The sequence below is a fragment of the Botrytis fragariae genome (genome assembly GCF_013461495.1).
Source record: "Botrytis fragariae strain BVB16 chromosome Unknown tig00000163, whole genome shotgun sequence".
NCBI classification, from domain to species: Eukaryota; Fungi; Ascomycota; class Leotiomycetes; order Helotiales; family Sclerotiniaceae; genus Botrytis; species Botrytis fragariae.
The window spans coordinates 663,817-678,017 of NW_023500999.1; the positions used below are offsets into that span (position 1 = coordinate 663,817).

The 14,201-nt window shown below is 40.2% G+C and overlaps 2 protein-coding genes across 2 annotated transcripts; both read left to right on the top strand.

Annotated features, from left to right (window-relative positions):
- Nucleotides 1–4,948: 4,948 nt before the first annotated feature.
- Bfra_009787 (uncharacterized protein) lies at nt 4,949–5,755 on the top strand (the record flags this gene model as incomplete). The annotated part of the gene is made up of 1 exon (XM_037340125.1): nt 4,949–5,755. One exon carries the CDS (start codon nt 4,949–4,951, stop codon nt 5,753–5,755), a length of 807 nt encoding a protein of 268 aa, XP_037189348.1.
- Nucleotides 5,756–10,420: 4,665 nt separating this feature from the next.
- On the top strand, nt 10,421–10,824 carry Bfra_009788 (uncharacterized protein; the record flags this gene model as incomplete). The annotated part of the gene is made up of 3 exons (XM_037340126.1): nt 10,421–10,480; nt 10,547–10,705; nt 10,771–10,824. The coding sequence occupies 3 exons, from the start codon at nt 10,421–10,423 to the stop codon at nt 10,822–10,824; spliced, it is 273 nt and encodes a 90-aa protein (XP_037189349.1).
- Between the last annotated feature and the right edge of the window lie 3,377 nt (nt 10,825–14,201).

Below are 14,201 nucleotides of genomic sequence, written 5' to 3' on the forward strand. Positions count from 1 at the left end.
ATGGTATATATGGGCCGAAAAAACTGAGTCCAAAGAGCTTAAAAGTCCTTCCGTATGGTAAAAGATTTCTGGGGATATATCCAGCATGGAAATAGGCATGAGGTTGGTGTTTGATAATGGAAATCATGATTCAGAACGGTTGTTATCTTGCTTGATCAACGTTGTTAGATATAAGGGGCTTTCAAATCCGCTTCCTTCCTGGGAATTAGAGCTCGATTCATTTCCACTCACTCACGTCAGAAGATCAATCGAATTTGCACTAGACGGTGATATTTTATGATGTTTCTTACTTGTGCTACTAAACTTACTGCATAGCTTCGGGAAAGTAGCAAAAGTGCCATAATTGAGAACACGGCTTCAAGTCTTTAACACGCTCTATTCTTGTCTCGCAGTTAGACTACAAGAAACAAATTGACTCATAAACTGTTATAAGGAGGGAGCAGTCATCTCTCACGGCGTAATCAGGTGCACTTTCAATTATGTCGACAGTGCATAAGGAAATATGTTAATGTTGGTATAGCTAATAAGCTGAGTTCTACTCATGAAATCTACACAGGATATCTGACTAACCAAGTAACCTGTTTAGTGAATGCCCATAGTAAAAACATCCTTGACCCATCGAAAAGCCATCAAACCGGCAACTACGAGCTGAAAGCCTGGAAAAAGGCCAAGACCTCCGGACCATAGGCTCAACCATCTTTCGGTCTCGATGGTGAATAGTGGATACAGTCTCCCCTGTCAGAGCTTCCACTGAAGTTTGGATGCTATCGTTCAGTCGAGAGGGTTTCTACGTCGATTTGGCCAAAGCGCGGCTTCATATATACGGTTGCGCCCGCTCCGCCAGACTGTAGTAGGCTTGAAAACGTGTACTTGTGAGCAAATTGCTGTTCTGGCTACTAAAGGTGTTAGCATCATTTATTGGTGACGGATGCCAATTTCTGTTTTCTTTGGATGAGACATGCTGAACAGAAAACACCCACTGCGGATATGTTTCTTCAGCCAAGGAGGCTGAGAAATCTGAACGTCTTAAGCATAAGCCACTGAGTGACTGGAACACTGATGCTGAAAGGACCTGGTTTATCGTTTGTGTTCTTATCACAATTACCATTTCAACACAAATTGCCGCCAGGGGATTTTTGAATCCAGCTGCAACCCAGCAGCTGAATGTAGGATGTTTGGAAACGAAAACAATGACCCGTCTATTGTTGGCAGACATGCCAATAGATCGTCAAATTTGCGTATAAAAGCGAATGACTAATCGAGCCATTAAAGAATAGACCAGACTCTAGGTGGTTGAAAAGCCCCTGGCATATCAATCCTAGAAATAGGCAACGTGCGTTCAAGAAAGTTCGAGCTTGCGGGATTGGCTGTTTATGAAAACGATGTGGCAGGCAGTTAAGCAAGTGGAGAAGCAGTTGATGCGCTTTTTATGGTATCTAGCAGGGGCTAAAGCTTCGGAATTCATGGCAGAATCTGGGAATCAATTATTGTCAGCAAAATCTATGGCTAATGATGGTTTGAGATATCTCTACCTGCTAAATTTATAAATTATTGAGGTGAATAGGTGAATTGCGGTGGTAGAAATGCATCAAAATGGGCAAGCCGTAATGGTACCTACATTTATCCTTTGCAATGCTTGTCGTGAAAAGCATTAATAATGCCGCTGCTTTTTAGAAAGCCCTCAAAATACGACTTTGTTTCTGTTAGTAAAGGCCTTTAACAAAGCATGAGAAGGTGAATTGGAAGTGCAAGGACAACAAACACGATATCGTTCAAGACTCCTTTCTGGCGTTATCTAAACTCCTTTCTGGTTTGATCTTTCATGTCTCTTCTGCTGATACAAAAAGGTGAAACTTCTGGTAATGTGTGATGTTCTGTTTGTTGTACAATATCAAGGCAAAAGAAGGCTAAATCAAAAGTTTTTCAATCTCCAGGAGAACAACCTATGGTAAGTAATTAGCAGAGTGTCAATAAATATACCTTCCTGTGCAACTTTCACAACTATTTCTGGAGATCCTATTGTGAAAAGAGAAATAAACTTACATGTTTTTGATTGTTCGACTGAAAAACAAAAATATACATGTTGGACAAAAAACAAGGTGGAGATTTGAAGCTTTCGACTCGGCTAAATAGGAGGCATTCCTAAACATCATGCTCAAGTCAAAGATTAGAAAATACGGTGTATTATTAATGAACTTAAAAGATATCTCAAATTTTGTTGATGAAAGAATTCTGAAGGGAGTTAAGTGCATATGATTTCCGAAGCAGCATGGAATTGAATTGAAATTTCAGGATCCTAGCTCACATCACAACTTTCGAACGCTTGACCTCTTTCCGATTGCAACTACAACTACAATTGCAACTTTCAAACTTCAACATCAATATAAAAATTGCAGAACGAGTATTATCATCACCATCAAACTTCTCCGTTTTCATATCATGCGTTATATGTACCAATAAATGCTGAGCTTATCTCTTCCGATGCAAAGGATACTCTTCGGCCAAACCCATTTCTTTCACCACATGTCTTCGATGTCTATTTGTAAGTTAGTTCCATCTTGCTCCAACAGAATTACGCTGAGAGATAATAATACTAATAATCGGCGAAGCATCATAATTGAAGAGCCCAGGATCTTCCGACGGACTTTGTCCTCCACTCCATATCTCGAAGATTTAGAGCTCAGACCGAACACTTCTACTCATTTTAAAACTCAAACCACAGCATCGAATTCCAGTGTATCCTTTTATATAGGAAAGAAATTTGGCAGATTTAAAGAACAGCTCTTCCACAATGAAGTACGTACATTTTTTTTAGTCCCATTTTATCCCGAGCCTGACTGCAATTACCTTCCCGAGTTGAGTTCAACTTTTAAAGACTGGCAGCTAAGATCTTTTTCTCAACCAGGCCATGGGCCAAGAATCCATCAGTCGACGCACGTAGCTTAAACAAAGATTCTGTAAAGGGCACCTAAAAGTATTCGAGTTATTACTTTCTATCCTTACACCCCACGCTAGAGACAACACGGAGTTGATCTGGCACTTCTGGCCAGTTCAACTTGAGTTTTCTGCCTGCGCTCGAAGCTGCATGTTGACTGAATCAAAAAATCCACCACAATCGAAGAGTCTACGTTCTTCTCTTCCACATTCCTTCCCACATCACCTACGAACGCGAAAGCTTTACTTCCACAGTTTTTTCTCGTGAGCGGGACATAACACTAATTATTTTTCGTTAGTTTTAAAGCCATAAAGCTTCTAGTAAGTCATCTTTGATTATACCTCCATTTATTCTTGTTCATAACAAGCACAACTAATCGATCATAGTCCAGGATCAGCCATGAATCAACAAATCGATTATCGAAAGAATAATTGGAGACGAGGCAAAAAATGGGCACGCGAATACATTGTCTCGTTGACTGTAAGTTATCTATAAATTCGAGGAAGCGATTCTTTGTCCGGTCGAATGATCCATTCGCAGTTCCACGATCTAGTTGGTTATAATGTGGCATGCATGGCTTAGATTTGCATTGTACCACCTGCTAGATTCCAATAGTCATGTCGTTGATCAATCCACTGATATTTGTTTTTTCCAGAAGGAAAGCCGACTACATCCCAATAGTGGACTATCAATAGTCACAAAAAGAATGAGATCGACCCCGAGGGTAACAGGAGAAAGCTCTCTCACAACAATAAGGACCTAGTGCTATTGAGAAGACTTTGAAAGCTTGATGAGAAAGCACATCCAGAAAGGATAGGAATAAAGCGGGAAATCTGGTCAGGTCGAAGAAATAACCTCACCACTCAAGTGCCCCTCGTCAAATCTCGACAAGGCAGCATTATTCTGGTTCAACTGGCAAATCACACGCGATTAACCATCGGAAGCTTCTCGAGCTGTTAATCGGAGTCAACCAGTTGCAACACCGAAACTCAGTTATAGAACCGATCAACCCAGTCCAGCACCAGAGAGGTATATTCCACCAATCGTGCCGGCAAGGAAGCTGGATGGAAAAATTGAGCTGGACAAGACAATAACCAACTTAGATATCATCCATACGTGGAAGAAGGGGAAATGCTTCGAAGGTTACCTTTTAACATTATCATACTTTCAATAATATGGGCAGAGTACATGCAGGTGTTTACAGAACACTCTTGGTGTTGGTAGAATCTAGACTAGTTAGAGGTCCACTCTCTTATTGAAGGTCTTTTCTTTACGGTAGTTGGCATACGCAATTTATTCCACTCTCTTGTAGATTTATGAATGAGTCAGTCAGTTGAATAAATTGCATTTCTTGTATTCCGTCAAAACTTAGAATTGTGTTCGCCTTTAAAAATCTGCATTGATATACTGTTCATAATTCCTGAAGCACTCTATCTGTTAGGAGAATGACATACTGGCGTTAACCTGCTTCGCACTTTTTACAGACAGAACTTATCCCCAACACGATTTATAATGTAATCTGCCTTCACGGCTTCTATTCTTATATCCAGGATTGAAACTTTTTATACTGGCGAGTCGTATGTAAATTGAAGCCTTGCTTCTGGTTTTGGGACTTCGTTTTGAGCAATTAGATTGTTGGCTATATAATTAACCACACTACTTTCCCACTGCCCATTTTGTCCAATTTAATTCATCAACAAGTAGAACAGTGACGCGTGATTATAGATTCTCAATTTCCTATTTTTACACCCACTCGCCTAATTGGAGCTACATGTTTTGCGATATCTTGAATTATCAAGCAATACACACAGGCACACACCTTCAGGATTTTGTACCAAATACCAAATTCCGATTCACAACCCACGAAACAGAATATCTAACGTCTTGCCGCGGACGCCTATCATTTTTCAAGAATCAAAATTCTTGCATTTGGTACATGCCACCAGTGAACATCTTGTCAAGTCAAAATCCAAATCTCGAAGAATAAGAAAATACGAACAATAAATTCTCGAAATGACTCCACATCACAACACGCGGTCTCAAAAAGGCAAGAATGTCGATGCCGGTACACCCCATTTACAGACGGCACAAGGCATCATCAACAAAAAGAACAAGGCGCGGTCTCGCAAAGGAAAGGAACTTGATACCAATACCTCAGAGCCAGCACAAGATAATAAAGATGCCACTGAAAAGCTTCAAACGCAGAAAGTTTTCGAACCGATTCACCAGCTATTATTTGACTTGGAAAATCTCCAACAGGGAGTTGCTGCCGCTGCCGTCAAGGTGCTTGGCATTGACGGAGCAAAGTCATGTATCGGCGATTTATTGGAGATCGAAGGTACCGCTGACGCTTGTGGCACTCCCCTTCACGCCATCATCAACCGTATACAACAAGGAATCGATAAATTCCAATCTGCCATCGACAAGGCTAAATTTATTATTGTTGGTAACCAATCAGATGATTGCGAGGAAGACGGAGAAGAGGGGTTTGAGGACGGTTATACTTCTGACGGTAGCGCTGGGTCTGATATTCTAGCTGTGCCAGAAAGTTTACAGCAGCCTCCACATAAGCAAGTCTATCAATCCCAAGCTTCTGTTGTCGAGCCTTCGGCTGCCACAGATGTTGCTTATCCACCGATTCCCCGTAAAACGGCTGAATTGTCAGCCAAAAGAATTGATGTCAACCGTCGTCCAAGTGCCAAAGTAGCATTGGACAATATTGCAACATCTTCCGGTGCTGGTACGTTGAGAAGAAGCAAGAGAATTCGCGATACAGCACGAAATCAGGAGAGAGAAGATAAACGTCAACGCCGTTCCTAAGAAATTCAAGTACGTAGGGTACTTGTGGCGGGGCAGTTTCACAAGCAAGTATTAGGAAGGCAGGGTGGCAAGAGCATATACTTGTAGAGATATGGTTTTCTTCTTGAACGGTTGCTACTTCCCTTCAGTGTTCCATTACAGAAATTCGCCCTGGCTGGCAGTTTTCTCGCTTTCTTCGTATCAGATAAGAGAGCCCAACAGCACCTGCCTTTTGTTTTCGCAAGGCATGAAGAAATACAGGGGAGAAACCATTGTAGAGAAGAAGAATGGGGGACGTCACATGATTTAATGTCCTTGCACAATAAATGGCACAACGAAAAACCGACTTTCCGACACACTCATGCGGCACAACTACACATTACGGGAAGGCTCATGCTTGCAACTGGCACGCAATTGGAAGAAGGGGAAGCAGGCAATGGAAGTATTTGGCAAGGATATGTCCCACGTGCACCGATACTTATCATATCGAGGCATTTGCTTCTGCTTCAATAGCCGTCCCGTTTGGCTCGTTGCTCTTAGGATGAGGAAAGAAGTCTCCTTATCAACACTAGATACCAGACTCATAATATGAACTGCGTTTCCTTTTCTGTCATCTTCTCGAAAACTTCGAGAATGATTTTCTGCAAGAGTACTAGGGCAGGATCTCTCAATATCAAAAGCTTTGTCGTTATCCCCTTAATGAAGTTGACGTCTATGAAAGTGACAAAGTGTGAATCTGACTAACAAAACCACATGCAAGGCTCAAGAGTGACAAGTGATTCAATGTGTTTCCATTTTATTCAACCTCTCCTTTTCTTTGAGATGGTTGATGAAGGAAGGGGGTTATCATAGAGCAAGGTTCTTTGATGTCTAGCTGTATGTCTGCCAGAGTTACCCGTTTCTTAAATCAAGAAGTTGTTTTTAATCAATGTGAAGTGGTTGTGATGGTCCGAGCTCTGGAACAAAATTTATCCCCTCCGAACACCCACATGGACCATACTATTACAACTTGTGACATTCCAACAAACCTTTTCTAACCCTCTCAAAGAACCTACAACTCAGATGCATTCAATGATTTCTGTTAACCCACCTCCCCCCCCCAATGATCATTTCACGCATCGCCCCTACATCCTTGACCTAATCATCGACCAAAGAGACCTCAAACACCTAGGTATGGAATGAGCACCCCACCTTCGACCCTTCCTCAATTGTTCTACGCGACATACTCTCTTGGTAGCTCTGATTGGGGATTAAGCTTCTCGTAGAGTATGCTGAAATTTCCAAACATTCTCCTAGATATGCAGATACTTTGATGAACTTTGCACTCCAAAGCGTTTTGAGGCGTTTCGAATTCAAAGCCAACGCCCCTTTCCATTCCCACTCAATGCAGTCATCGATAGTTCAAGAAGGATGCTCAAATCGGGGAAATATTGGCAAATTCAAACGGTCAGACTCACCATGCCGTTATCTGCTGCTTTTATCGACTTCCACTCAGGAGATCTTGAGCTTGGAGCTGGATTATATTACCTACACCGTGACACACTCACGGCTTCATAACCATCACGAATTTTCCAGTCTTACATTATTGCTAAGCCTATTATCCTGTGATAATGAAAGACTAATTCAGTGGAACAGTGCCTTCATTGCTAGATTTACTGATATTCAGGCTGGTCTCACGTCTCCTATTAGGTTTAATGCCTTTGTGACAGCTCAGTAACTACCTTTGGGCTGAGAAGCTTTAAAGATCGTTGTATTGCTCGAAGATATGGCTTTTAAACTACTGCGCCGATTTATCACCTCAGTCCATCTTGATAGACTAACTACCCAGACAAAACAACTATCCCTCCCTACCAGCAGCTAATCGTTAACGGCTCAAGATTCCTTCCTTGCTTATTAAACGTTTCGGACAAATCAAGTTATCAAAAGCACCGAAGGTTGTCAGAGTAACTACACGGGGAGAACTCCGCTCCTCACTCTACAGCTAATGCACCAATTGTTCGCCAGAAAAGACGGATCCCGATGTCATATTATACCTCACTTCGATGTACCGTGATCCCACAGCCATTACCAGCTCTAGTCATCTGAGACGTACATTGCGATTGAATGACTTGTACTCGGTCATTATTGAAGGTAGCAATATATTTCCATGCACGATTACTGCTCGTATCCGGCGCAGTAGTTATGTCTCAGTATTTCACATGGCGGGATCAAGTTCGGAAATTGAAAGGACAAGAACTAGAGTAAAGGTACGAGTAGGCTGATGCTTGGAGTATCAAGTACTGGTGGCAAAGTCAATTCAGAATTGAGGGTGGAGGGGAAGGGAGGTTTAAAACTTTTGATGATACTTTGGACTTTGAACATGCAATGCCTCTCCACTCCTTTTGAGAGCTCGTGACATATGTAAGTCCCAAGACTCAGGTCTCGTTACACTTCACATTATGATGCTCATGAGGACCATATTCTTGCTCTTAAACATAGCTATGTAGCTTGGCTCTTGTTCCGTATGTGCCTCATAAGATTGAAGGTGCATTCACGACGATACCTTCCACTCCCACACGAACGTATCCGCCTGAGAGCTGTATCATACTATTCCGGAAGTTATCACTCCCAGAGTGCGCGAGTTCGTGCCACAATTTATCTTGAGGCATTGCATCGTCACACCTGAACTCTTGCCAAACGCATATCGGACCTGCATAGTTTTCACTAGATCCCATGAAAGGCTCTAGTCAACGACTAATACAAGCGTCATTATGTCCTTCAAGATCTTCGGACTCATCCCGCACCATTATTTCCTTATATCATTCCTCATTTAAGAGCCTAGGGAATGTCGAGCTGAGATAATCCGGTTCCTGGGTTAGGACTTCTGAGGGAGGTGCTGCAAGCGATGGCATACATTAGCATTTTGATGGCATAAAATAGAGCACCAGAACACCTTCCTAATTGTCGAATGCTGTACTCTATCTGCGAAAAAATTCACAGTTCATGCGGCTCCTTTTGAGCAAGAGGTCGATAGACTTGAGATCCTCTCTAGGGTCTCCTAGGTTAGGTCAAAGGCAACTAGATCTCTCGTGCATCTACCTCGTTCCAGCTGAGCGACTTCAAAATATGCCCTTAATGAAAGCCATGATGTTGGAACCGTGATCAACAAGTATCGTAGGCATGGTTAGTTTGACCTATCCGGGTTATTTCATCTCGTTGGCGTTTAGGCATACATGAAGACCATTGTTCTGGAGCCTTTCAAGTGATTATCCTAGGCCCTTCTAACCTTTGAGAGTAGCATCCATTCGGCTTTTAATTCTTAGTTTACGTCGATCCCGTATCTCTTATTTCGTAGTTTCTTTGATAGTACTTTCGAAAAGGGCGTTCTTCTTTGGTTTTCTGTAACTTTGTGACATTTTCCATCCTACACACAGCATATCATTGGTTTTAGAGGCGGCTCTTGTCGCATTGATGACTTCAGAATGGCTTATTAGCTTGCGAAGTTCGTCGTGGAGTAGAGTATTGTGTGTGGTTCCTTTCTTTCTTGACGGGAATCCGGCATTCGGACCAAGATAGATGATTGCCTTCGTTAGGATATCGAGATCTTTGACGTAGGTACGGGCAATACTAGCTTCTTCTTTGATCAGCTATTGTTGCTTCGCATAAAAATTTATTGATATAATATTAAAAAGAGCCTTGAAATCATGAAACTTACTGTGATGGGTCGTATTCTGTTTTTTCGAATGTGTCGCTCGAACGTCGGCGCAGGGGAACGCCCGGAGAGGCATTTCAGAGCTGCACCAGGGCATGTTCAGAGGAGGAGACTCACAACGAATTTTCCTGCGCGTTAACTGCTGAAAATAATTGAAACAGCAACAGTACATATATATTTGCGGCGGTCGTTGGAAACTGGTAGGTTGTGGAAAGAGAGATGTTTTGGTGGGGTCAATTTTCTCAAATGAACAGATTTATGAAGGGCTTCAGTCACATAAATTCGCAACGTTCTTTGATAATATGTCTTTATTTTGATGGATTTAGTTGTAGTATCTCAGATGTATTTCCAGTCAAGAAGATTAATCAATTCATTTATGAGTATTGGTATTATTCGATTGGGATTCTAGCCGCAGAATCACCTACTTCATAAACTAATCTGAGAGGACAGGAGACTCCAGCAGACTTGCACAATATCAATGCAAGTCAAAACCTCAGTAAATGTTGATGGGTGCTTGGCATGATTCTATGATACCACGTCACCTTTTTTGCTGGTGTCTGCGATTACTCTGGATGGCCTCATATGTCGTTTATACTCGAAATTTCTTCGTAGTGGCTCAATATACTAGTAGATTCTGCGCGCTCCAGACCCTACGAACCTCATCTTTTTCTAAGCTGCTACTGATCTAAAGAGGCCTTAATCTGAGGCTAAATACATTGTGAACGAAGCTGCTAGTACTATACAACAACCTCAAGGCTGGAGGCTAGCCTTTTCGATCTGGGCAACGCAAGTAGGCGGCCTAAAGACGGCCGGGTATCGTAACTAGCGTATTTTTGGTCTTTAACCCCACAATAACGAGATAAATCTCGCGTAGGCTTCTGTCTTCAGGTAATTTTGAAGTTAAATTCAGTTTCTCGCTGCAGAAAATTCTGAATCCTTACAACCTCAAAATCCAACCCAACAATCCTCCTCCCATCAACCAAACAACTCTCATAATGTCTTACCCGCTACCAACCCTTGGCGTGTTGACGCAAAAGAGCTTTAAAAACAAGCTCGTAAGTTTCGTCAACATCGATCTAATACTCTTGGCTTGAAGAATAACTAACATTTTTTACCTACAGGATGAACTTCACGAGAAGATTCTTGACAAAGACGATATAATCAACGATTTGTGGACAAGAGCACAGTGGGCCGAGCGAAGAGTGCTTGGGTTGACTGTCGAAATGGCTGGAAAGGATGCGGAAATCGTTGCTCTTAAGGCCGAGCTTGCTGCCGTCGGAGTACGTATATATCCTGCTGCGGCTGCACTCTTCCTCTTGACAGATCGTTAACAAATTATCTACAGGCTGGTCAACAGGCGAATCTTGGCGGAGGCGGGGAAGACGTGAGCGCTAAATAAAAACAAGAATCCACAAGTAGGGAGTGTCTGTGGGTGGGAACGTCGCGTTTGGCTCGTCTCGAATCAGTTTTGTTGTGCGGGAAGAGGGTGGTGCCCTAAAGAACCAAATCTTACTATCAAGGACTGCAAGGAGGTAGAATTGAACTGTTTTCTGCCTCTATTATACTTTCTATATATGCTTGTGACTCGCAATGATGTGAACAACCCTGATTACTCATTGCTTACTACATCCTCTTACTATCATAGACCACGAACGTTTTTCTTTGCGTCATTTCGGTTCTCAATTGTGAGAATTTGCTTATTAATTTAAAGGGTTGATATCGTTGAAAGTCTTTAGGCTCTTCGTGCTGTAACTATCCTGTGAATATAGAGATTTATGCCTCCAAATGAGCTCATTATAGGCTTCAGAATATGCTTTCAAGCGTACAGATAGCATATTGCTAGCTTTAATAGACTACTTCTAGTGTCTCTATCTCCTGGTGAGCAGCAAGCCTGAAATCTCGAAGAATGTATACTATCGGTGAGTTTCTCCCGGTTAGCTATCTCTCCGGGTAGTGACAATCACCTGACCCTAGCCCTAGATCTCGTGACTTGAACATTTCCAATATCTCTCATCTGAGTATCTCTCGTCTGAATCTTGAAATCGAGTATATTATTTTGACTAATATATCAGGGATTCTTAGCTCTCATACTTGAGCGTACTATCTTCCTTCTTTCAACTATCTTTATGTAATAAATTAACTCTAAAAGAAAAACCTACACTAAGTACTTGTCGTACATTATCCAAATTTTAACTAATATAGTCGAATATACATTCATATTCAGTAATTAAGATATCTCGTCTCTTGTGCTCGAATTTATTATCTTGATTGTTCGTAACATAGTTATATAAGTATTGAAACAAAGTAATCATAGTTCTCATCTATATGTATACAAGAAGTCTAGTATATTTCTTTTATAGATATTAGTAGTTCTCGTTTAATATATTAAAATCTATAGTCTCAATTCTTCTTATTGTATTCATATAAGTAATTATAATTCTAAGATTAATTTTAGCTCGATATTCAAGAGTTATCATCTAAATAAAGTTATAGACATCTAGTCTTAAAAAATAAGAGTTAGACTACTAATTATATCTAATCTCGTATAGTGAAAAGATAATTATCGTCTTCTCTATCTTACTATATAATTCTAGATGAGTAAGTTCGTTCAGACTTTCTAAAAATTGGTTAATTTAGATTAAGTCTAATTATCCCAATTTCTTCTGATCAAATCAGATATTATAGAAATTCGATCACTGGGAAATCAACCTTAGGATATTAATTCCTTTAGAAATTTAACTAATATAAGAAGTTCTCGTTCTATAGAATCTAGATGAGTATTTTTATGACTTATGTTTATCTATAAGTTCTTACTTCTATTTCGCTTAAAGGTCAGATTTGATTACTTTTATTGTCATATTAGATATACTCATTGAGTCTCTAATTGTTACTATAACGAACTCTTACTAGTCTTCAGACTAATATATAATATAAGTTTATCTAAACTATATCTTGAGGATTATAGTTATAAATCTTATAGTAAATTACTAAGACATTGAGAATAGCTAAGAGGATAATAGATCAGAGTATATTATAGTTATTTTCATTTCATAGTAAACCACTCTTGTGCCCTACAATAAGAAGACAAGATACTCTTATATGCCTTAGATTTCATAATAGAATCTAAGAGGTATATATTAATTTAATAAGAGTATAGATGACGTAGTACCTACGATGATAGGTTTCAATTATTAATATTATATTTTATCTAAAGAGCTAGCTATATATAGGAAGAAGTAATCCTTATATGCTTGAGACTAGCCTTCTCGCTTAGTCCACTATAACAGTCTAATGACTTAAGATTATTTATCTATATTTATATAGTATGAAAATAAAACAAGTACGATTTCTAGAACGTGAGAGTTGTCATGTCTAGGCCCCTGCCTAGTGAATGGTATAAATAGTTACATGATAAATCCCTATATAGGTCTTGATCTTGTAGGAAGACCCGAAGACTACTAACTAGTACATGGCGAAGATCACTGTCAACTAGTTGGACATTCGAAGCCTTTGAAACGGTTCACAAATTTTATGTTAGTATAGCAGGAGTTTCTTCCAACAGCTCTCCATTTTGACTATCTTGAAACTCACTCTATTAGTAAACTCGATCCGATATAGGAATGAAGGATGTATGGATTAAGGGGTACATGGAGCAAGGATTCGCAAAAAAGGATTATTTGAGGGAATCGAGTTAGAAAAGGAGAGCTTTATATTATTATCTTCCCGACGAAGGGGTGTGTTGAAAGTTGCTAGCATAGAAGCTGACTTTGTACATGAGCTTATTTAGAGCTCTCCTTTTTCATAGAACCTTCAATCAAGACAACTGATTCTACAAACCTGCCTCTGGTGATTCGATACTTCAGTGGATGTCTATACTCGTAACAAAACTATCATTATAGTGTGTAATTATAATTATCGAGAATATAGCGTAGGTCGTGAATATCTCCGTTATTTTTCGTATTCTTGAGATGTTGTCACGGTAGCTACTTGGTCAGAATTTGATTCCACAAGCGAGCATGATTTTTTTTTAATTCACTATCAATAATAGATAAGTTCTTATTAAGATTATTCTTACACGACTATTATCAAGATCTTTCATGTCTGAGGTGATGTCGATTATTAGATGAAGTAGTAATATAAGAGTAGATGTCATGGAGTGAAGCGGGAGAACTATAGGGACCAATGTTTCCTATTGATATTAGAAATTTTGGAGAGAGAAGAGAGCTCAATTACGAAAAGAAACTGTATTTATATCCCCCTGCTTAGCTTCAAGTACACACACTCCTAACATTTTCCCTTTTTTGACTTTGCGTCCTCGTGAATTTGTTTGCGTGAGACGAGTACAGTTGACGTACCACCCACGTTATAGGTCCTAATGTTCAACACTAAATTCTGTCTAAAGAGCTGGAAAGGTACACGAAGAAGCAATCCCTATATATTGAGACTAGTTCTCTCACTTAGTGTACTGCAGTAGCTCAGTGACTTAAGGTCATTCACCTACGTTCGTACAGAATTAGAATTGTGTGATCAAAGAGTGAATGAATGACTTCAAGTCATTTATAGCTTACTGCAAAGGAGCTAGCTCTACAGCAAGACCTATTTAAGCATCACTTATTCTATACATAACTAGCTCTTCAGATAAAACACAATTTGCCGATTAGAGCCTACATAATAGGTTCTACGTCATTAGCATAACTCTCAAACCAACAAGAATCATCTTCACCAGGAAGAAGCGGGATCAAAAATCGAAACCTCTTTTATCAAAAAGGAGTAGGG